General features: G+C 59.1%; 2 protein-coding genes across 2 annotated transcripts; both read right to left on the minus strand.

Annotated features, from left to right (window-relative positions):
- Nucleotides 1–349: 349 nt before the first annotated feature.
- Nucleotides 350–3,363, minus strand: KCNK7 (potassium two pore domain channel subfamily K member 7; the record flags this gene model as incomplete). Its single annotated transcript, XM_082659601.1, has 3 exons — nucleotides 350–689; nucleotides 933–1,331; nucleotides 3,024–3,363. 3 exons carry the CDS (start codon nucleotides 3,361–3,363, stop codon nucleotides 484–486), a joined length of 945 nt encoding a protein of 314 aa, XP_082515727.1. The 3' UTR covers nucleotides 350–483.
- Nucleotides 3,364–5,298: 1,935 nt separating this feature from the next.
- On the minus strand, nucleotides 5,299–20,334 carry MAP3K11 (mitogen-activated protein kinase kinase kinase 11). Its single transcript, XM_082659978.1, has 10 exons — nucleotides 19,078–20,334; nucleotides 14,234–14,414; nucleotides 13,897–14,045; nucleotides 13,616–13,791; nucleotides 13,233–13,476; nucleotides 12,616–12,729; nucleotides 11,806–11,941; nucleotides 11,622–11,713; nucleotides 6,378–6,785; nucleotides 5,299–5,769 (listed from the first exon to the last, which is right to left on the minus strand). The coding sequence occupies exons 1-10, from the start codon at nucleotides 19,814–19,816 to the stop codon at nucleotides 5,432–5,434; spliced, it is 2,577 nt and encodes an 858-aa protein (XP_082516104.1). The 5' UTR covers nucleotides 19,817–20,334; the 3' UTR covers nucleotides 5,299–5,431.
- Between the last annotated feature and the right edge of the window lie 1,542 nt (nucleotides 20,335–21,876).

Consider the following 21,876-nt stretch of genomic DNA (forward strand, 5'->3'; position numbering starts at 1 on the left):
CACCGAGGGAGAGGGACGGCTCTTGAACTGCCACATCCCCGCCCTCCCCCTTCTTCCTGTTCCTCCCCGAGCAATAAAGTTAGAAAAGGCCAAGCCAGTGCTCCGGGGCTTTCTCAGGACGACTGGGGCTTTCAATAGACGGAAGGGGGTGGGGTCTCGGCGGATAAGATTGTCTGCGATCCTTACTGGGGCTGTGTGGAGTTGAGGTTCTCAGATGCTGGAGGAGGCGAGACCAGAGGCTTGAACTCTGCCTTCGAAGGGTGATGGGGTTTGGGTTGTTGATCACTGTAGGGAAGTCCCATTTCGAAAGGAGACGAAAACAGTCGGCGGTGTTGCCCGTTTTATTTTTTATTAACACATTCCCTGAGGTCCTCACATCCATCCCTTCCCCTCCCACCCCCAGAGGCTTCCCCAGCCACTCCCGATGGCTTCCTCCTCAGGCTTCTCCACCTGAAAGGAGCTCAACTCCATCACTGACATCTGTCAGCAAGCTGGGGCCCGTTCTGGGGCTGCTGCTGAGGGTGGCAGGGTGCTCAGAGCCAGTTCATCCTGGCCTAGGATGCCACCTTCGTCCTCAGCGTTCAGAGGGCCCCTGGACCTGAAGAACTTCACCATGGCACGGACCTGGGGCAGCTCCAAGAATGTCTCCACGGTCAGCAGCATGGCCAGGAGCCCCAGGAGCAAGTACCCTGGGGAGGAGAGGTTACTAGGGCAGCGCTCAGGGTGCTGAGGATGCTCCCCACTCCCCTCCCAGCAAGTGACCAGCCCTCACAATTCTCTTAGCACTTCGAACTAAACCTCCCACACCCTGCCCTGGGGCAGGGTCCTTCCAACCCGTGAGGCTCAGCCTCCCCAGTGGCTTATGGGAGTTGTAGTCCAGGCTCCTCTTCCCTCCTCTCCTCCCTGTCACGCTCCTTGGCAGCTGGACTCACCCAGAAGTGCGAACTGGCCAAGGTAGTAAAACACTGGATGCAGGCCATTGTCATGGCCAGGCAGCAGGTCCCCCAGGCCGATGGTGCTGAGTGAGCTGAAGCAGAAGTAGATGGCCTCCAGCAGGCTGCAGTCGCCCTGCAGACCCCACAGCACCAGTGCTGGCAGCAGCACGAAGATACCAGCCACTAGCAGGCCCAGCCCAGATGCCTGCAGTAGCGCAGCCCTGGCCGGCGTCAGCTGCCAATGGATGGCTACCCAGGCACCCGGGCGGCTGAGCAGAGGCAGCAGGCAGTGGCGCAGTGCAGCCACAAGTGCTAAGGAGGCTGGCAGCCCCAGGGCCGTGTAGACCACACAGAAGGCCTTTCCACCTGCCGATAGTGGGGCCATGTGGCCATAACCTGGAGAGGAGAGAGACAAGGGTAATGAGCACCTGAGTGGGATGCCTGCCAGGTACCCACTTCCTCCAGCCTCCCTCCGGTAGAAGGCTGCCCTCTGGTGGCTGAGATTGCTGGAACTGTTCAGGCAGGGGCTCTGTCTGGCTCTGCTCTTCATTCACTTGGGGTCTTACTCAAGTCCCTTAACCTCTCCGGGCCACCCTTTTATTTTCTGGAACAAGAAAGGATTAAAAGAGACAGTCCCCTCAGGCCTCTTGTAGCTAGGACAGTCCTGAGAGCTGCTGTCCTACCCCAAGGCAGCCTGGCTTCCTGAGAGATTCCTCCCCTCTGCCCTTGACTCCCACTTCCAAACCCACCAGGTGAAATGTTACCCCTTCTTTCATTCCCCAAAGGTATATCAAGTTATCCTGGGTGCCAGGCCTTGTGCTGGAATCAGAGTCTGCCCAGGCTCCAGTGGGGAAGGCAGGCAGGAAAAACAGTCAGGACACCTGACACGAAGGGCTGCAAAAGAGGCAGCGCACATGAGAGAAGGCATTCAAGGCTGGAAAAGTGTGTGCAAAGGCAGGGAGAGGTGAAAGATCGGGGCATGCTGGGGGAACAGGGTCGGCTGGTCCAGGGCTGTAAACACAAATACCTAGAGGAGTCAGAAGTAAGACAAAAGGGAGTGGTGGGGACTGGGGTGGGCTGGAGAGCATGTGCTCTGCCCCCAGGGCAGGCCCTGTTCTACTCCACAAGGATTCTGGCTCAGTGCAAATAGGTTTCCCAATTTTTCCAAAAGAAGATAGAAAATGGGGCTTCCCTGGTGGCTCAATGGTTAAGAGTCCTCCTGCCAATGCAGGGGACACAGGTTTGAGCCCTGGTCTGGGAAGATCCCACATGCTGCGGAGCAACTAAGCCCATGCACCACAACTACTGAGCCTGTGCTCTAGAGCCCGTGAGCCAGAGCTACTGAGCCCACGTGCCACAACTACTGAAGCTCACACGCCTAGAGCCCGTGCTCTGCAGCAAGAGAAGCCACCGCAGTGAGAAGCCTGCGCCCCACAATGAAGAGTAGCCCCCGCTCGCTGCAATTAGAGAAAGCCTGCGCACGGCCAACGAAGATCCAACGCAGCCAAAAATAAATAAATTTTTTAAAAAGATGGAAAATGGCCTTTAAAAAATATTCAGACACTTTGCAGGACAAATCCCTCCAGGGCTGTGGGTCCCATTGCTTTATTCCTCTGGGCCTTCACACATGCTGTTCCCTCTGCCAGGAATTCCTTCGTGTCTATCTCTGTGCCCTCTTGCCTTGGCTACCATCTCATGGGGACTTCCTCCCCCGGGAGCCTTCCCTCACACTCCTTCTGGGATGGTGGTCCTGTATCCCCTGGGTTCACTCCATTTCCCTCCATCCAAGAATCCATCCCATAATTCATGTTCCCAGTCTTGCCTCAGGCCCGTAGGGTCTGGGCACCTCTCCTGGGTCTCAAAGGGTGCCTCGGGGTGGGACTGAGGAGCCCACACCCCTTCTGGCAGTTGAAGTTGAGGCACTAGTTGGGGTGTGTTGGTGTGGGGAGCCCCAGCTGTGATGACAGGCCTAATAAGGCCTGGGCTCTGTCTAGCACTTTGGGGCTGGGGGAAGGGCTGCACCCCCAGGGACCCCAGGTAGCAATGGCCTCAAGCGCCCCTTCCTGCCCGGCCTCCTGGCGGCCTTACCTGTGGTGGTGAGGAGGCTGGCAGTGAAGAGTAGGGCTGAGGGCAGATCCCAGTTCCTGGCCTGGGAGCCATTGCCCAGGCTGGAAACCCCGTGGGCCTGGGCTGCCAGGGCGGTGCCCAGCAGCTCTTCCAGTGCCCTGGGTGGCAGGCAGGCCCTGTACTCCGCCTGGAAAGTGGCCAGCTCGGCCCTGAGGTTGGCCTGGAGCTGGAGTGCTGGAGGCCCCTCCAGGGCCTGGAGCACTGCAGCCCCAAGTCCCAGGGCTAGCAGGTAGGCCACAACCAGTAGCCCGTATCGGGCCCAGGGCCTCAGAGCCCCCATGGTGTGCCGCCCAGAGTCCATCAGAGGTGCCCTGGGAGCCGACTGCTCCACCACAGGCACCTGGGAGGGGCCGGGCAGGGTGGGGCTGGGAGGAGGTGCAGCGTGGGTGGCTGGCGAGGGAGGGAAGCCTGGGAGAGCAGCTGGGGTGAGTGGGGCTGGGAGGGTGAGGCGAGGAGGTGAGCTGGATAACTCCTCCCCATTTCTGGGGCAAGAAGTTTTTTGCCCAGTTCGCCAAAGCTGGGTGGTCGGGTGGTGGGTGGTCCGGGGCGGGATGGAGGAAGGCGAGACCCCGAGAGGTAACTTGACCGGCTCCCAGTCACACCGTGGTGGTTTATTCAGGGATGAGCTCACTCAGTCACAGACCCCATTCACCCGCTCAGCAGGTGCCCGGACCCAGAGGACGTTAGGGGAGAGGACAGACCAGGTCCCTGCCCTCCTGGTGTTCCCACAAGAAGCCTGTTGGCAAGGACGCAGGACAAGTTCACATCATCACAAGCTCCCTGAAGGAAACGCCCCGGGTGTTGGGGGAGAGTTCCGGGGGAGCATCACCTGGAAAGCTCCTCTGAGGAGCGGCATTTCAGCTGGGGAAGAGAAGAGGCCAGGCCAGGTGGGAAAGAGCTAGGGTGGTGAGAAAAACAGAGGCCTGCTGGGGTGGGGCGGAGTTGGGGGTCAGGACACAGGGCCTTGAGGACATGTGGCTCAGGGGACCTATGGAGGGGGCTAGTGCAGGCATCCCGGATGGAAAGGTGGCGGCCTGGGCTGTGGAGTGGGAGAGGGCAGGTGGGGCAGGGTGGCGAGGCGAGGACAGGAGTGGAGGATGCCCGGAGCTCCCTGGACAGATGATGCTCCCTCCACTCTCAGTGCTTCCTGAGAACCCTTCATGCCCAGCCCTCCTGAGTCCCCACCCTGGTAAACACTGGAGTCACAGTAGGTCTGGCTGCCATGGAGTGCGCAGGGGACGGGGAGAGGGAGCCTGGACCCCGCCTCCCATAAACCATGGAGGGGCTGAGCCCAGGGTCCCCTGCCGTAGGGCGTGGTGTGGGAGGGGTAGTCCGCAGAACCCCATGGCATTAAGAGAAGCTTGAGTGGAGCCGGGTGTCAGGGTGGGGGCCCCCTCTTGTATCCAGACCACGGGATAGAAACAAACCCAGGACAAACCACCAAGATGCCACCTGGAGGGCTGTGGGCTCCTGAGTTCAGCGAGCTGCCTGGGGTGGGAGCAGCATAGCTGGGAGGGCATCCCAGGGGAGGTGATGTTGTTGCTGGGCCTTAAGGATGAGCCGGGACCACCCAGCAACAGGAAGAATCAGAGCAAACACAGTTGCTTGAAATGGTGGGAAAGGCTTAGTGAGGGTGGGAGAAGATGGGTGAGGCCCGAGCGTGTGGGTGCCAGGGAGGCTGAGAAGGGCCTTGAATGCCTGGTGATGAAGCGGACTTGATCCCAGGAGAGGGATGTGGTGCAGAGCATCCCAGCCTAGGCCCATGCTGAGGGCATGAGGTCCCCAGGGTCATGTGACGGTTTGGATCCCCTGGTTACCTCCAAGAAAGTGACAGGCTGTGCTTGGGGAGACAGCTTGGGGAGTTTATTTGGCTTCATTGGATCCCGAGGCCATGGCCCCAACCCTGGCCGGGGCAGCAGGAAGGCACCCAGAGACCCCGGCCCCAAATGACCCCCGGGGCAGGGGGGCCCAGGCACGAAGCCCTGGGGCAGGGGCCACAGTAGCAGGACTTGGTCAAAAGTGCTGGTGACAGCTAAGGCCGGCCCCTCTCCCCTGCACCTCCCCTCCTCCCTGCACCACCCCTGGGGGCAATTCCCTGAGTCAGGCTCTGGTCCTCCCAACCAGCTGGGTACAGTGTTGGGCCCCAGTGGGGCGGGTAAGTCGGGGGACCTGCACGTTGCAGGTGTGGAGGGGTGCAGGCCCCCCGTCCAGTGTGAAGGCTTCCTGTGCAGTGTAGTGTTCCTGACCCCCGGGGGGGGCGGGGTCCCTGGGCGAAACCAAGGCAGCTACAGAGGCATGACCGGCTCCTATTCCAGTGTATGCTGAGGCTCCTGGAGGGCGGTGGGCGCGTGGGGAGCAGCCCGGCCCACTCAGGGCCCTGCCTCTGGTGCCCACGGGGCCTGGGCACCCACGTCTTTGGTCTGCGCCCTGCAGTCCTGAGGGCCCCCTCGGAAGGGGTTGGCGGGTGGAGAGTCCCAGAAGGGGTCTGAGTCTGGGAACAAGGTCCAGGGTGCCCGGCGGGGTGCAGGCTGTGGCGAGGGCAGGGGTGAAGGCCGTGGCCCGGCTGACACAAAGCTCCATGGGTCGATGCGGCTGCGAAGGGGTGAGGGCCGAGGTCGACTGATGAGGCCCAGAGGCGGTGAGCGTGGGGTACCTGGGGTGCCAGGAGCAGAGCGTGATATCCCTGGTGGGGGCGAGACGGCGCTTCCTATGAAGGGAGGGGGAGAGGGCCGAGGTCAGGCAGTCACCACCTCCTGGGTGTCCCCGGGAGGCACTGCCCTGCTCTGGGCCTCAGCTTCCTCATCTGTACAGTGAGTTATGGGACTCATAGCTTCCACGGCCCTTCATGCTTGGGGGCGCATCTGTTTACTACGTAGCAGTTAAGAGTGAGGAGTCCTCTGGAGCAGAGGGACCTGGGCTTGGATCCCAGCCCGGCCACTTACTAGTGGGAGCCTGGAATCCCTCGATATTTCATCTGAAAAACAGGTATAACCAGAGTACCTAGTTCACAGCCTTGTTTCCATAACTGAATGAGGCAACCTCTGTAAAGCACTAGCAACAGTGCCTGGCACAAGTAAGCAACCTGTAGGAGTTCGCTAGCGTCATCGTCTTCATTTCTATTATCTCACAACTGGCCTGGCCTGGCCCCTGCCCGCCCCCACCCCCATGGACGGCTGAACGGGGAACTCAGTTCCCTATGGTGCATCCTCATCGCCCTGAGGGGGCGGTCAGCAGACAGCTGTGGCCCCGGCTGTACTGCCCTGCGCGTCCCCACCAGCCCCTCCTCCCCTCTGTCACCAGGCAGAGTCCACTCACCGCGCCTCTCCTCTTCGCGCCGGGGACTCTTGGCTGATGGCTGGCCGGCGGGGACACCCAGTTCCAGCAGCAGGGGCGCGGGGGAGGGCGAGCCGGGGGCGTCGGGGCTCAGCGGGGAGGCCTGGGCGTCCGGCATCTCGGGGGAGAAGCGGATGAGCGGAGAGGGGGGCGGCTCGGCGGGGGACGGCGTGGGCAGCGGGGCGCGGGGCGTTGGCGGGGGCTCCCCGCGCTCGCGGCCCGGTCCACCCGGGGGCTGCAGGTCGCGGCCGAGGCCCAGCGAGGCGAGCAGGGCGGTGCCGCGCAGCAACGCGCGCTGGATCAGCTTGGGCGTCCCGGAGCCGCTGCCGCGCTCCGCCGGGCCCGGCCGCCGCGGCTCCTCGGGCTCCGGGCTCGGCCGCGGGGGGTTACCTGGTGGCGGGTACACAGGTTAGGCCGACTTCGGGGGGACCCCTCGGCGGCCCTGGAGCAAGGACTGGCTTCTGCTCCCCTCTGACGGCCAGCCCAACTCCTCCCAGGCCGCCGCGCCTCCCCCAGCAGACACACTTTCTGGCCTTTCAGAAGGGGCGGGGCCGGGCAAGGTGGGGTGGGCATCGCAGTCTGAGGAACCAGCAGGAGCAAAGCCTGGGAGGCAACCAGGTGCCCTGGAGCCCAGAGATGGAGGGTGGGCTGGAGGGCAGGCAGGGGATCCACCAGCAAGCAAGCTGAGGCCAGATCGGGGCCTCAGTGGATTATCTGGAGGGGTCCGGGGACAGGTCTGGGACCCATGCTCTGTGCCCACCTCCTTCCTGGCTGGGCAGCCCTGGTCCTTCTGCTCGCCCGCCCCCCTCCAGCGGGAGCACACAGGTCAATTCCAATGTACACAACAGCCCTGAGAGGCACGCATCACTGTCCCTATTCCAGAAATGAGCAAGTTGAGGCTCAGAGAGATGAGCTGTTTGCGTCAGGCCTGAGCTGAATGATTTAGGGGCATTATGTTGTCTGATCCTCATGGCCCAGGCTTGGAGAGGTTAAGGGCTCAGCTAAGCCTGAACCGCCCTGGATTTCAGGACATCTGTGTCCTAACCTGTGGGCCTAGGGTTGGCCCGACTCCATTCTAGACCACCTGGGGTGGGTCTGGGGAACCTGTCATTGAGGACGTAGGGCAGTCTGTGATGGCTTCCCACAAACCCCAATTTTGTCAGGTCCTCCTTAGCTCTAGAACCTGCCATGGCTTTCCACTGCCACTAGAAGAAGGTCTAAGCTCCTTGTCTGGGTTTCAGAGCCCTCTCTCTTCCTTGGGCCTGCCTGGAGCGGAGCGCTGGGCTGGGTGTCCAGAGGAACAAATGCAAAGCTGGGAAAAGTGAGTCTCTGCCACGAACCAGGACTTTGCTTGGGGCCCCTGTCCTCAGCCACAACCCTTACCCCATCTTTCTCTATTTTTTTTTTTTGGCCACACCATGCGGTGTGCGGGATCTTAGTTCCCGAACCAGGGACTGAACCCGCGCCCTTGCCAGTGAGAGCACAGGGGTCCTAACCACTGGACCGCCAGGGAATTCCCCCCATCTCTCTGACTCTTATCCCCCCACCCCACCCCACCCCTGCAGTGACCACTGCCTCCTAAAATGCAAATCTGCTAGAGACAAGTCTGCTTCAAAAGTCCCCCATCAATTTCCAGGCCCTTCCTGAACTGGCTCCTGCCTGCCTTTCCACCTTCACTCATTCATTCAACAAACGTCTGCTGGCCCATGTGCTGGGGCTGCACTGGGCTCCACAGACCGAGGGGATGCAGGCCTGAACCCCACTTGCTGCTTCAGGCCTGTGAGTCCCTGGCTCTCAGCTCTCCCTCTGAGTTCCAACCTGGATTCCCCTTCCTCAGGTGTGGTGGGCCCCACGGCTGTACACACACCATTCCCTCCGCTCAGCACACCTTCCCCCCCTCGGCTCTCAGTGATCCCTTATTTACCATTCAAGACCCAGCTGACATGTCACATCCTCTGTGAAGCTATGACATTCTGATTTATAAAAAAGTATATATTTTGTCTTCATCTCATACCTGGTACAGGACTCCCCAAACCCTTGGAATTTCCTAAGTGTTAGAAAGATAAAGGTGAAAGGAGCGCCTTTTGTTATTCATAAGGAGCTCTTTTAACCACATCTGAGTTCATATTGATGCAGCCATTTTTGGAAAGCTCCTAAGGATGGGGTCTGGTTGCCAAGGGAACGAACTATATGATTAGAGGGTTAGAACTTTCAGCCTCCACCTGCACTGGGAAGGGGAGGAGCTGGAGATTGAATCCCATCACCAATGGCCAAGAATTTAAGCAATCAATCGTGTCCATGTAATGAGGCCTCCACAAAAACCCAGCCAAAGCGTTCCAAGCACTTCTGGGTGGTGAACCAGTGGAGGTGCTGGGAAAGTAGCGTGTCTGGAGAGGGCGTGGACACTCTGTGTCCTCCCACATACTCTGCCCTACACATCTCTTCCATCTGGTTGTTCTTGACCTGTAACCTTTTTAATAAACTGGTAATCTAGTAAGTAAATGGCTTTCCTGAGCTTTGTGAGCTGTTCTAGCAAATCATCAGATCTGAGGAGGGGGTCGTGGGGACCTCTGATTTATAGCTGGTTGGTGGGGAGCACAGGTGACAACCCGAACGTACAACTGGTGTCTGAAGTGGGGAGGAGCAGTCCTGTGGGCCTGAACCCTTAACCTGTGGGATCTGACACAAACTAACTCCAGGTAGGCAGTGTTAGAATTGGATTGGATTGTAGGACCCCCAGCTGGTGTCCCAGAATTGGTCGGTGTGGGGAAAACCCCCAGGCATCTAGTGTCAGAAGCGAAGTGAGTAGAATGGAGAGGAAAACAAGAGGTTTTTCCTCATTTAGAAGCTTTGCCAGAATCCCCTGTAACCTGTGCGGTTCTTGCTCACGTTATGCCTTGTACAGCCCTCGCCCCACCACGTACTACTCCCTACTGTCCTTGTTTATTTCTGAGTCTGCTTTTCCACCAGACTAGGCCCTCCCCAAGGTCAGGGCAGTGTTGATCTCTAGCACATCGATGCCTGGCTCATGATATATGCCAATACATGTTTGATGGAAGAGTCCATTCTTACAATCCTGTGACAACCATGTAAGGTGACTGCTGTTACGCTACTTTACAGGTGAGGAAACTGATCATTTACAGTGAGTTTAAACAGAACAGGGGAAAAACATGTTTAAAACAGGCAAGAAAAATGGAACAAAGTGAAGTGAAGCTGGAGGTCAGCACACAAACTAAGAATGGAAAGAAGTTCCTGAGGCCGATATTCTGAGAAACCGAGGTTCCCAAAAGTAAGCGACTTGCCCCAGGTAACTCGGCAAGGATTTTAATTTGCCTCTAAACTCCCTGGCAGTAAGAGCTGGCAACCCTGTTGTTAAGGAGAAAGAGAAAAAACATGCTTGACCCAGAGACGAAGGTGAAATCGCTTCTGTGGGGCCTCACAGAGAGGACACGGCCACGTGGTAGTTAGCGGCTCCAGGGCAACAAGCTTCAGGCGGCAGTTGCTGTCAGTGCAGGCTGACTGCGCCCACCAATCTGCCACTCATTGCAACCAGTTCCCCAGGGGCCGGAACACCCAGGTGCGGACGAGGGGTGGGAGCTGGGGCTCCCCGGTGGTGTGGCTAATGCCTGGGACAGTCTCACAGGGTCTTTGATTCTTAGCCAGGTTTTTCACTCTGTGGGTGGTTGGGAGGTCAAGGTCATGCACTCGTAGGTGGGCCCAAGATGGCTGGAGGGTGGGCTTGCACCAGGGGAACCAAGTGCTCAGCCAGCAGCTGGGCTGGGACAGGTGATATCCTTTTAGGTAAGAGGGCAAGCCAGAGAAAGATGGGGTCCAGGCCATTGTGTCCCTGCTCCTGGGAGCTCAGGGAGAGTAAGGCCAAATGGATCTGCAGAATATGGTCAGGGGCTCCTTCAGACCACACACCCAGGTTGACAGGACCTCAAGTTCTCCATTGACCCTTCTGGCCTGGGGCGTTCTAGAGCAGGTGACTACAAGCAGCCCCCTTGGCCTTCCAATTCTCAGTTCAGTGCCTGCAGCACAGCTAGCTTGGGGCAATGCAACTGCTGGAGCAGAAAATGGTGTGGCAGACGGGGCTCCAGGGCCCTGCCTCTGGAGTCAGACCTGGGCTCAAATCCCTGTTCTGCTGTATGCCCTATTTCAAACCACTTAACCTCTCTGTGCCTCAGTTTCCTCCTCTATAAAATGGCACACAGGAAGGACCCAATAAACGTTTGCTGTTATTGTTACTGTGAAATGTAGCTCAGGTAATGGTGGAGGTGATGCGCTGGGTGGGGTGAGAGGAGTGAGTCTAACTTGTTTGCTGAATAGGACTCTGGTCTGATGACAGTTAAGCCAGGTCCTATATTCTGGCTGCGAGAAGCAGGTACAGCTGGGGGCTCTAAAGGGACCCACGGGCAAGGGAGACTGCAACTTTCCAGTCCCTGCCAATGCTGGGCAGTGCTGAGCTGAGCCCTTGTCCCTCTGACACAGGAGCCCCAGTTTCTGCTAACCCCCTAGCTTCCCAAGTAGTTTGTATGTGAGAAACCCTTTCTTCAAGTGAAAGTTTCTGGGAAAGCTCACTACGAGCATGAGAGTCAAAGTCTCCCTGGGTTCAAATCCTTAGCTGGGGGATTTAGGCAGATTACTTTACCTCGCAGAGCCTCTGTTTTCTCATCTCTCAAATGGGTATAATAATCCCTCGTGAGATTGTTGCTTGGATGGAATGCCTGACACACAGTAAGTGCTACTGCCATTATGGAAAACAGAAAAGTCCAGAACTGCCCCAGATGCAGTGAGTAGGCCCTAGATCCCCACCCGTTCAGATTTCTTATCCTCTTCTCCACCTACAGGCTCCCCAGAAGGGACTCTGAGAAGCACAGTGTGGCAGCCACTTTTCTAGCTCCACCCCACATGCACAGTTTCCTTCTCTGGTCTCGGCCCAGCTTCCCCTGGGTCCCAAATGCGGGGCACCGTTCCTTGTTTTCCTGTCTTCCCTAGAGCTTGCTGAGGGCACAGCAGCTGCCACAGGGCCAGGGGAGAGCCCTCTTGCAGGCCAGCCCTGAATAGGGTCCCTGAGGCCTAGGCTGGATCCAGCTCAGTTGTGGGCTGATGGGTCAGACCTGGGTTCTAGGAATGGCCTGCCTTGCAGGCTGGCTTCTTGTAGCCTGCCCATAGGACCCACAGGAGTGCAGCAACAGTCTGCTGGGGGGAGACAAGGCCACTCACCATTGAGCATGGGGGGTGTGGAAGGAGATCCTAAGGGGGATGAGTCATCTGAATCCAGGTACCACGTGGCTTCGTCCATGCGGGACCTTCTCCTGGTGAGGGGACGAGAGGGGAGTTGTGCTTCGTGAATCTCAGGACTGTTGGGAGGCAGAAGACACTCGGTGGGTGACACTCAGGTACTCACCTCCCGTTCTGGGCTTCTCCGGGCTTGGGGGAACTGGGCCCCCAGGCCCAGCATGCTCGCCGCTCTCCATTGCTTGAGTCCTCTAGACGTCTTGGGGACTGTCGGCCCCATGCCTGGCCTGGTTCTGCAGGCTCCACTGTGGCGGGCAGGGGGAGGGGGGAATGGAAGGAGTCTGAGCTGAGGTCAAGAACCCTGATCCTTGTCCTCCCATCATGAGAATCAAGCTCCAGGGGCAACTTCTTGGAGGATTGGGGTGGGGTGTGGGTCAGGCTGGGCCCCATCCCATTCCCAGGGTGAGCTTTGGGCCACAGAGAATCTGAACAGAACTGGGGTAGGCGGGTGTGGGGTCCTGGGACTGGCAGTGAGGCATCTCATCTAGTCCTTCTTCACCCGGCATTTGCTGCTTAGTAGTTAGTACAGCCACTACAGCAAACTGCGTGGGTTTGAATTCTGACTCTGCCACTTGCTAGCTGTGCAACATTAGGCAGTTACTTTTCTCATCAGTAAAACTTATATAATAACAAGGACATCTACCTCACAGTGTCTTCGTGAGGAATAATATTAGCAAAGTGTTTAGGAAAATGAATGGGACATAGTGTCATACAATTGCTAGACTGAAAAAAGTTGTAAAATGCATGCTGCTTGGGGAACTTAGAGGTACCAGTTTAGACAGATAGGGGAGGGCGCCTGGGAGCAGGGGAGAAGAGGAGGAGACAGTGTGTGGGATCTACTTCCAAGGATAAGGTTTGACTGACAAAAGGATAAGGTCTGGGGGTAAGGGCATGGGCAAGGGGAGGCGAAGTTTCTTACACTGGATGGCCCGGAACCGGGGGAAGGTGGGCGAGTCCCCAGCCCCGACCTCGAAGACGTTTCTCCTCCTGTCCAGGCCGGGAGAGGCCTGCACGGTGATGCGGTGTTTGAAGTCTGGGGTTGGGGGGGAAGCAGGGCGCAGGTTTGTGGTGAAGGAGAGACTGGATCCTAACCTGCAGGGCCCCTCGGCAGTTCCCAGGCCACGCAGGCAGTGCTGGAACAGGGCCTGGCACAGTGGCTGGGTGTCTGGGGTCGGCCTCACTGCCTTCCTGGGCCCCAGGCTCTCCGTAAGGAAAGCAGACTTCTCACGCGGAGAAGCGCAGCGGAGTCGGAGATTCCCAGGAGGCGGCCCCACCCCACTCCCTCGGCTTTCTCAGAACTTTCATGAGCCCCGCCCCTTCCCGGCCGTAGCCATTCCCAGGCCGACATGCAAATATTCCCGCCAAAACCCGCCCACAAACGAAAACACACTCCGGGCCCCTCCCCTTCCAGCCTCGTCTTACAGGCCCACCCACCAACGCCCTAGACCAATCCCGGTGTGGCCAGCACACCCGCCTGACCCCACCCCTCCGCCCACGAAGCCAATGGCGGGCGGCGTGCTGGGACCCGCCCCTTACCGAGCGGCATGCTGATGCGCTCGCCGCCGTCGCGCGCGCGGAGTTTGCTGCGCTTGAAGGTTCCGCGGCGGCGGCGAACGTGTGGCCGTTCGCGATCAACTTGCTGCAATAGAAGCGTCAACTCGCGCTCGAACACCTCCAGCTCCCACTGGGCCAGCAGGTGCTCGCGCCGCCGCAGCTGCTCTGCCTGTGAACGCTGCTCACGCGCCGCGCGGGTCAGCTCCTCCTCGCGGCTCAGTAGTTCCTGTGCCCGGGACAATGGAGGCGGTGGAGTCAGTCGGGTACGGTCTCAGACGCTCACCCCCACCTTCTGCCCCATGGAACCCGGGGAGACATTCCTTCCCGGCGTCCCCTTCCAACTCTGGGACCCCGACTCCTCCCACCTTTTCTTTGGCCCGCAGCTCGTCAAAGAGGCCTTGGATCTCGCGCTTCCAGCCTTCCTGCATGGAATGGAAGGAGTCCCGCGGCATTTCCCGCAGGACCTGCGCCTCTAGTGCCTCCAACTGCTGAAGGATGGAGGCGAAGTCGGGCCTGCGGTGGGGATCCTGCGCCCAGCAATCTGGGGAAACGGAGTGGAGGGGGGACAGGATAAGAAGGGGTCTGTGAGTGGATATGTCCTGGGCCAAGGAGCTCTGCCCCTCACCCTCCTGCCCCATCCCCTTACCGGCCATGAGCTGTGCGAAGGGCTCGGGGCAGGTGGATGGGATGGGCAGTGTGAGCTTGTTAACGGCCACTCCATAGGCTACAGCAAGGCAGTCGATGCCACGGTAGGGCACCTCCCCAGTCAGCAGTTCCCACAGGAGCACCCCAAAACTGTGGGTGAGACAAAGGGTCTATGTCCCCTCCTCTACTTATTCGTTGCCATTTCATCCCAAGGCAACCAAGAGCTCAGTGGTCTGTGTCCCTCCCTCTGGGCTCTGCTTGTCTGCCCAGCCCTAGATTTTGGCAGCCACCTCTGCCCTCTGCAGCCCCATATCTGTCCAGCCTCCACCCAGCCGCACCTCCAGACATCGCTGCCCTTAGAGAAGGTGGAGGCCTTGATAACCTCAGGAGCCATCCAGGCATAGGTGCCTGCAGCACTCATTTGCGTGGTTTTGTGCCACTCGCGGGCCAGGCCGAAGTCAGTGATCTTCAGGGTCTTGTGCTCCATGTCGTCACCTTCAATGGGCTGCAGCAGCAGAACTGGGGAAGAGAGGAAGGGCTGTGGTGCTCCAGGCTCAGGTGGTGGGGACAAGGGAGGAGCTGGGAGCAAACTGTCATCTGACAGACATCCTGGTTGGGTACTGGGGGCACCGAGGTGAACTGGTCTCAATCTTGCCCTGGAGAGCTCATAGCTGGGGTTGGGGTAGAATCAGACAATAAGCACAAGGCTGGGAAACATTTACCAAGGGGTTACCAGAGGCCAGGCATTTTACACTCAGCATTAGCACTCACAAAAATAAAAGTCTATGAGGTAGACATCATTATCCCCATTTCGCAGAAGAGGAGACTGAGCAATAATTTGATTTAACCTAGGGCATATGCAAATAAAGCAGATGCCACGACCTGGTCTGTGTGCTTCCAAAGCCAGTGCTCTAACTTTCTCCTAACACTGCACGGAATAGAAATGGGCAATATGGGGACCTTCCTGGTGGTCCAGTGGTTAAGACTCCACGCTTCCACTGCAGAAGGCACGGTTCAATCCCTGGTTGGGGAACTAATATCCCGCATGCCACGGTGTGGCCAAAAAAAAAAAAAAGAAAGAAAGAAGTGGGCAATATGGCAGCCTCTCAGCATTTGTAACTTTGATTTCAAGAGAAACCTGTGTCTTGTCATTTTGCTGAGGCAGGAGTGTGAATCAGAACCTGCCTCGGGGTGGGGAGCAGGAGGGAACCCCCTCGTGAGAAAGGAAGCCCAGCAGGCACTACAGACCCCTGGTGTCCATGTCCCATTGTGGCTAGCGCACCCGCTCCCAGGGGAAAGATTCCAAAAGATATCCACTGATGCAGCTGGATGTGAAGAGAGAGAAAGGGGTCTAAGAAAGTGGTGGTTCTTGGCTAGAAAGGAGTTTGGGACAAATGTAGTAGTGGATAGACGTGGCAAGGGCTGATGGCTTTGTCCCATATGGGGCCACCATACTCTGTACAGAGAGGAGAAGCAGCAGCTTGCAAATCTCTCACCAGGAAAAGCATGGCTCAAAGGAGAGAAGTTTTAGAGGAATAAAAAGAGGACAAAATTATAGAATTTTCAAGGTTCTGAAGAGGCCTCTCTACTTTTCTGGTTATAGCCAACTGCATTGTAGAGAAGTGACATCCAAGCCAATGACATTTCTGAACACACGTCCTTTCAGGGCACACCTCTCAGCAATCCTGCCCAGAGTGACAGCACCATAGTGGGGGCAGAGGACACGGGCACCTAATACAGCCCAGCGAGTCAGGGAAGACTTCTCAGAGGAGGTGACAGAAGCAGGGTATTCGCTTTTCTAGGTCTAAAGCCACAACTCCTGATCCTGCTGCTGGCCGAGCTCTCTGGGCCTCCTGGGGGCATCTGGCACTGCTGCTCAACCCCTCCCTGCTGTCCTTGGCTCCCAGGACCTCTGGCTGCTTTTGCTGTTTCCTTCAGGGCCTCCCCACCCTTAGCCTTTTCAATGCTGGCGTTCCTCAGAGCCTGGCCTCCCCTTGACCTTGGCCCACTGCCCCCAGGCTGTCCTGGACTCTCCCAGGTGCCAGCTGCCCCCTCCTCACTGGCATCTCCCACATTGGGAGCTCCAGTTCAGAAGTCGATCCAGCTGCCTATCAGCTGCCCTACCTGACGTCTTTATGCCCTCAACAACCATCTTCATCCTTCCACCATGCCTGGCAAATCTTCCCACAATTTCTCAAAATTCAGAGAATGATCCTGCAATCTACCCTCTCCTCTTAGCTAAACTGGGGCTGAGTACTGAACAGTTAAAGCTAGGCATGACGACAAAACCCACCTCAGAGGGTCATCATGAGTATTAAACAAGATCACCTTTTTTTTTTTTTGGCGGCACCAAGCGGCATGTGGGAACCTAGTTCCCCAGCCAGGGATGGAACCCGTGCCACCTGTAGAGAGGAAGCGCAGAGTCTTAACCACTGAGCCGCCAGGCAAGTCCAGCGAGATCACGCTTCTTAAAGCTTTAGCGCGGGATCTGACAGTTGTCCTAAAGATTCTGCTGCTAATCTCTCTCAGATTGACTTTCTCCTCCAACCTCTAACATCTTACTCCCAGCTTCACAACAGCCTCCGGCCCGGCTGCTGAAGACTCAGAACTGGACCATTCAGTAAGCTCTGCGAAAGTTCATTCCAGAGAAGAGCCGCCGCAGGCTGGGGCAGGCAGCTGGAGAGGGACCAGGCAAAGGGATCCATGTACTGGGGCTGGGGGGAGGGACTCCCGCCTCCTCTGGTGCCAGGACCCACCCATCCTCTTGACGGCTGCTTCTCAGTCGGGTCTCTAGCCACTTGTGGTACCTCGCAGACTGGTGAATCACCTTCTGCGCCAGCATCTCGAGCTGGGAGGCCAGCCTCCCTTTCTCGGCCAGGTAATCTGAAGTCCAGAGAGGGGCAGCAACTCACTCGAGGTCTCAGGACTTCTTTCTATTGGTGGCCTTTCTGCCGCCTCCTACCCCCAGCTTGACCGGACACCTGTGAAGCCTTATCCTCACCTCCGTGTCCCCTGCTTTTCTCCAAGTGCCTTGAATTTGTTCCAACCCAAGTTGCTCTTCTGGTGTCTGATGTAGACCTTGGGGATGGGGCGGTCAGGGGTCACTCAGAGGAGAAGGGGCTAGAGATCCCCCTCCCAGCATCCCCTTAGGGCTCCCTGGCCTCTGAAAGGGACCTGGCCCCCAGCCCCCTTCCTGGGCTGCCTCTGTGAAGCTTGGGAGTGGCCTAGGCAGCTTACGCCTCTTCCGCTTCCCTCCCATGGTCCCTACTTCTCCTTTCTGGGAGGCCTGGCTCAGGTCTCCAATGGGGGCGGGGGTCCTTTGGTGGAGAATTGGGGGAGGTCAGGCCCAGGCTGGGCTGGCTGGTCAGTCCTGTGACTCGTGGGCCTAGAGAATTCCCCCTCCTCTCCCTGCCAGGCTTCCTCACAAGGCCCCCATTGTCCAGGAAAATCACGCCATTGTTTCCTGCCTGCGCCCCCCCCATCCCAGAGACTCCCCCCGCCAATGCCGCAGACAGCAGCCCGGGCCTAGAACTGGGGTCTGCGAGGTGGGAGGCCAGGCTCAGCAAGGCTAAGGGCACCCTGCCTGCCTTTCACCACCACCCAGACTCTGGGAGGGAACTGGGGGGGAGTAGGGGCGCAATCCCTGGCTCCTTCCTCTCCCACAAACCCCCTACCCCCAGCTCTTTCCTCCCCTGCAGGCAGCTGGGCTGGGGAGAGAGCAGAGGCTGGAGCAGGGGCAGGAAGCCGGCTCAGGGGCAGCAGGAAACGCAGGAAGCGGTGGGGAGGGTGGGGAGCAGGAGCCTGGGCTATTGTTCCATTTTTTCTGGAAAGAAAACTGGAGGAAAAACAGAAGACGGGAGTCCCCTCCCCCCAGGCCTTCGGGGAATCCCCCTCAGGCTGGGGCAGGGAGTGGGGGTCCCTAGATGGCTAGGGCCCAGGAGGGAGGCTGAGAGGTGGGATCTGCCCCCTACTGTGGATGAGAGGAGTGGGTGGGGTCGCTGGCAGGCCTCCCCAGGCCCCTCTGGCCCTGGCAAGGACTTGGATATCACTGGGCCCTGGTGTTCTGCTCCCCACAAGCCGCTTATCCATGCTCAGCCCAGGCCAGGAGGCTCAAAATATCCATGCTCACCCCTCCAAGAGCCACCCGTGCCTCTCCAGTGACCTCACCGGCCCTTCCTTTTGCTCTACAGCTGCACCTCAGCCCCCAGCAGGCCCAGCCCAGGTACCCACTACCGTGCTGCGGCCTGCCTCCTTGCCTTTGCTCTTGTCAGGCCCTGCATCCAACTGGGTCCCTGCTGAACACTCCCTGCTTTGGGCTTGGTGTGAAGCTCGTCTGCTTCAGAAAGCCCTCCCAACCTGCCACTTGCTTGTCTTGGGCCCAGGCTGGGCAGCGTGTAGGACCTGAAATGGCTGGAGATGGAGTGCCTTACCGCTTGAGTCTTTCTTAGCCCCGCCACGCCCACTCCCAAGTGCTGATTCCAGGCAAAGCCCTCTTGGTGATCCAGCCTTCAAACATCCACACCCATGGCTGAGGACCCACTGTGTACCGGGCATCGGATGCCCAGCCTGTTAAGCCGTTTCACCCTCCCGATCACTCCCTTTTTACAGAGTCTGAAATCGAGGTTCTGAGTTGAAATAACCAGCTAGAGATCATGCAGCCAGGGGGGGAGGGGTGGGGCCAGAATTCCATCCCTGGCCCCAGCTTTGACCACCACGGGGCAGGGGAAGAGGGTGGTTTTTCCCCCTTTGAGATTTCTGTTCTGGAGGAGCTGCCCACCACAAGTGGAGGGGGGAGGAGGCACCAACAGGACAACGGTGAACTTCAGGGGAGTTCCCTGCAGATGAGGGGGCGCCAGCACCCAGCACTCCTCCTTCCTTGAGGTAGTGGCCACGGTTAGGCAAGCTGCTTACGGCCCACGTGAGAGGTTCCAATTTTTTTAACTTGGCAGCTGTGAGCTGGGATCAAGGACTCTTTTTGGGGATGGGGCGTGAAGGACTCTGTTGGGTGCCTGGAACTCCTGCTTTGGGGCTAGTGTGAGCCCACGGGCACCCCGGTCAACTCAGATTCCCCTAGGGGAGGAACTCCTGCCTCTAGTAGATCCCCAGGTAGGCTCAGCTAAGCGTTGTTAGTAGGTGTGTACTTGGGCCATGCCAACCTCCACCCATGCTCCCCAAAACTCACTGTTGTTGGACTTGAGGTCTCGGTGGATGACAGGCACCAGGGCCTCGCAGTGCAGGTAGTGCATCCCACGAGCAATTTGCACGGCCCAGTTGACGAGCACATGGGGGGGCACACGCCGCCCAGCCAGGGCACGGCTGAGGGGCCCGCCGGCAGCATACTCCATCACCAGGCACAGGTTGGGCTCCTCCAGGCACACGGCCTTGAGGGCAATGATGTTGGGGTGTGCCAGCATGGCGAAAAGCCGGGCCTCCTGTCGCACGCTCTCAGCTGTCACGCTGATGTCTTCATCGGGGTCCTGGCGAGCTGCCTTCACAGCCACCAGCTCGCCTCGCCAGCTGCCGCGGTAGACCTTGCCGAAGCCACCGATGCCGATCACCTCCTCCAGCCGCAGCTCCTGGAAGCTGGCCATCTCGCAGGGGGGCGGACCGCCGCCCCGAGACACATAGTTGGATGGAAAGATGCCCACCTGGCCTCCCACCTGGCCCGCCCACCAGCCCTCATCGCCTGAGATAGCTGCATCCCGGGACAGCACCTCCACACGGTCGCCCTTCCGCAGGGCCAGCTCGTCCTGCCCATTGGGCTCGTAGTCAAACAGGGCTGTCCACACAGGGTTGGCATAAGCTGCCGCCTTCGGGGATCCCTCTGGCCAACCTCCGCCGCCTCCCCCACTGCCCCCACTGCCACCGCTGTTCCATGACCCCAGCGGGCTCTTGAGGAAGAGGTTCTTCAAGGGCTCCATGGCTGGGAGCTGGCGTTGGTGGGTGTGGGGGACCTTCCCTGGGTGCCCCTGGTCCCCACCCTTGCTGACTGCCGAGGCCCTAGTCCCGGAACCTGGGCATCCGGGCCCTGGCCCTCAGCCCCAGACCCACGCCTCTCTGGGGAGCCAGGAGTGTCGCCTCCCGGCCCCCCGCATCTCGGGCTTCCGGGGGAAGGCGACCTAGGGCAGTGTGGTCAGGCTCGGGGGGTGGGCCCCCGGGGCCTCCGGCGTCTCACCATCGCTGGCACAGAGGGGCCCGGGCGTCCCTCAGTCTGGAGCAGTCCTGGGAGTCTGGCTCCGGCACCCGCCAAGTGTAAGGTGGGGCCAGCAAGGGGCAGCGCCTGGACTCCGGTTGGGTCTCTTTGCGCAGGGGGTGGCTGGAGTGTCTCTAGCTGGGCCAAGCTGCCTCTTCCCGGCTGGGCTCTCTCAACCCGATGGCTCCAACCCCGTTCCCTTCTTCCTCCTCCCTTTGTACTTTGGCCCCGGGGGCGGGAGGCAGAGGTGGAGGGTGGAGTTTCACTTTTTTCCGCTGTTCTCCCTCCTGCAGGAAACAGCATCAGATGACGCGGGCGGGTAGCACCGCTCCCCTCCCAGAGGCTGCGGGGCGACTGGGCCTGGGAGTTCCCGGGTAGGCGGGCAATGAGAGGCAGAAGGTGGGGAAGGGTAGCCCCGATCCCCCATGACAGCAGGTTTAGGGTCCAAGTTGGTTTCTACTAAGGACGGGCCATCCCCACTCTCTACATCCGCATCAGCAAAATTGGGGCAAAGAACCGGGCTTGGGAGAGGGGCAAACCCGAGTTTGGTCTTGGCTCCGAAGTTGCAGGGCTGTGTGACCCATCCTCTCTACGCCTCATTCTCTTCGTATGTGAAACTGGGGCCTGAAGCTCAGCTTTGCAGAGCTAGTGGGATGGGGGTGCGTAAGACAAGGAGGACGGAACTGGCTGCACCTCGAGCTCTTGGAACGAGTTGTCTAAGGCTCTCCTCTTTCCCTCACCTGGGAAACAATCCACTTATTCATGCCTCTTCCCCATGAAGGGGCGGAAACCTGAAACTGCGGTCAAGAAATTTGCTCAGTGATTGGATTCAGAATAGCTAAACCGCCCTTGTAACTGCTGGATTGACCCCAATTGCCTTGAGCCTGTCACTTTAAGAAAAACGACGCTATCCTACTTCGACTATTCCTGCCTGTTCTTGGAGGATCGCTCTCTACAATCTTAAGTCTGAGCTCTGACCTGGAAGTAGAGGTAGCACGTGAGGTTTCAGGTCCATCGCTAAAAAGGGCGGACCTAGAGGGGCGTGCTCTCGTAGCGAACTGTCGCTTTAGCCAAGGGAGATCCGCGCCTCCATCCTCTACCCCGCCTCTTGTAACTCAGTGGGAGAATTTTGCGCCAGTTAACTCCGCCGTTACTCGATGGCCCCTCAACTATCCCTTGGGTTCCGCCCAGTGGTCTCCGCTAGATTGGCAACGTTTAGGTGTGCGCATGCGCCCAAGCGCTTCTGCCTTTCGGACCGTCCCTTCCCTTAGGCCTGAACTTTGCGCACGCCCAAAGGACTCTCCCGCTTCTTAGCGCTCCACCACTTCCCTGCGCTTGCGCATTCAAGCCGCCAGGTTTTCCTTTTCCGGGTCCCAACTGGGCTCGTTGGGCGCATGCGCCACTGCAGGTTGGCGGCTCGCGGCTCCTTTTTCCGGCCTCCCCCTTGGGCCGGCTCCCGCAGAAGCGGGGCGAGCGCGGAGCCCAAAACGAGTGACCTGTGACCCCGGAAGTGGACCTCAGGGTACCAGGGCTTTCCCCGGGCCGGAACCGAGGGAGCCGTCGCCTGCACCCCCAGAGCATCCACCCCACGCCCACCTCTGGATGCCGCCGACGGGTGCCCGGCCCTTGCCCTGCGCCTGCCTGCCGGCCCGGCCCTTGGGAGCAGATCTGGGCCGGGGGTGGGGGCCCGGACCCCGCCTCTGATGCGTCTCCACCCCCGCGCCTGGGTCTCGCACCGCTGACTGCCCGGGCCGGCCCCGCCCCCTGCTCGCACCCTAGCCCCACCGA

The sequence above is a fragment of the Grampus griseus genome (assembly GCF_964374135.1).
Source record: "Grampus griseus genome assembly, chromosome: 8".
Taxonomy (NCBI): Eukaryota; Metazoa; Chordata; class Mammalia; order Artiodactyla; family Delphinidae; genus Grampus; species Grampus griseus.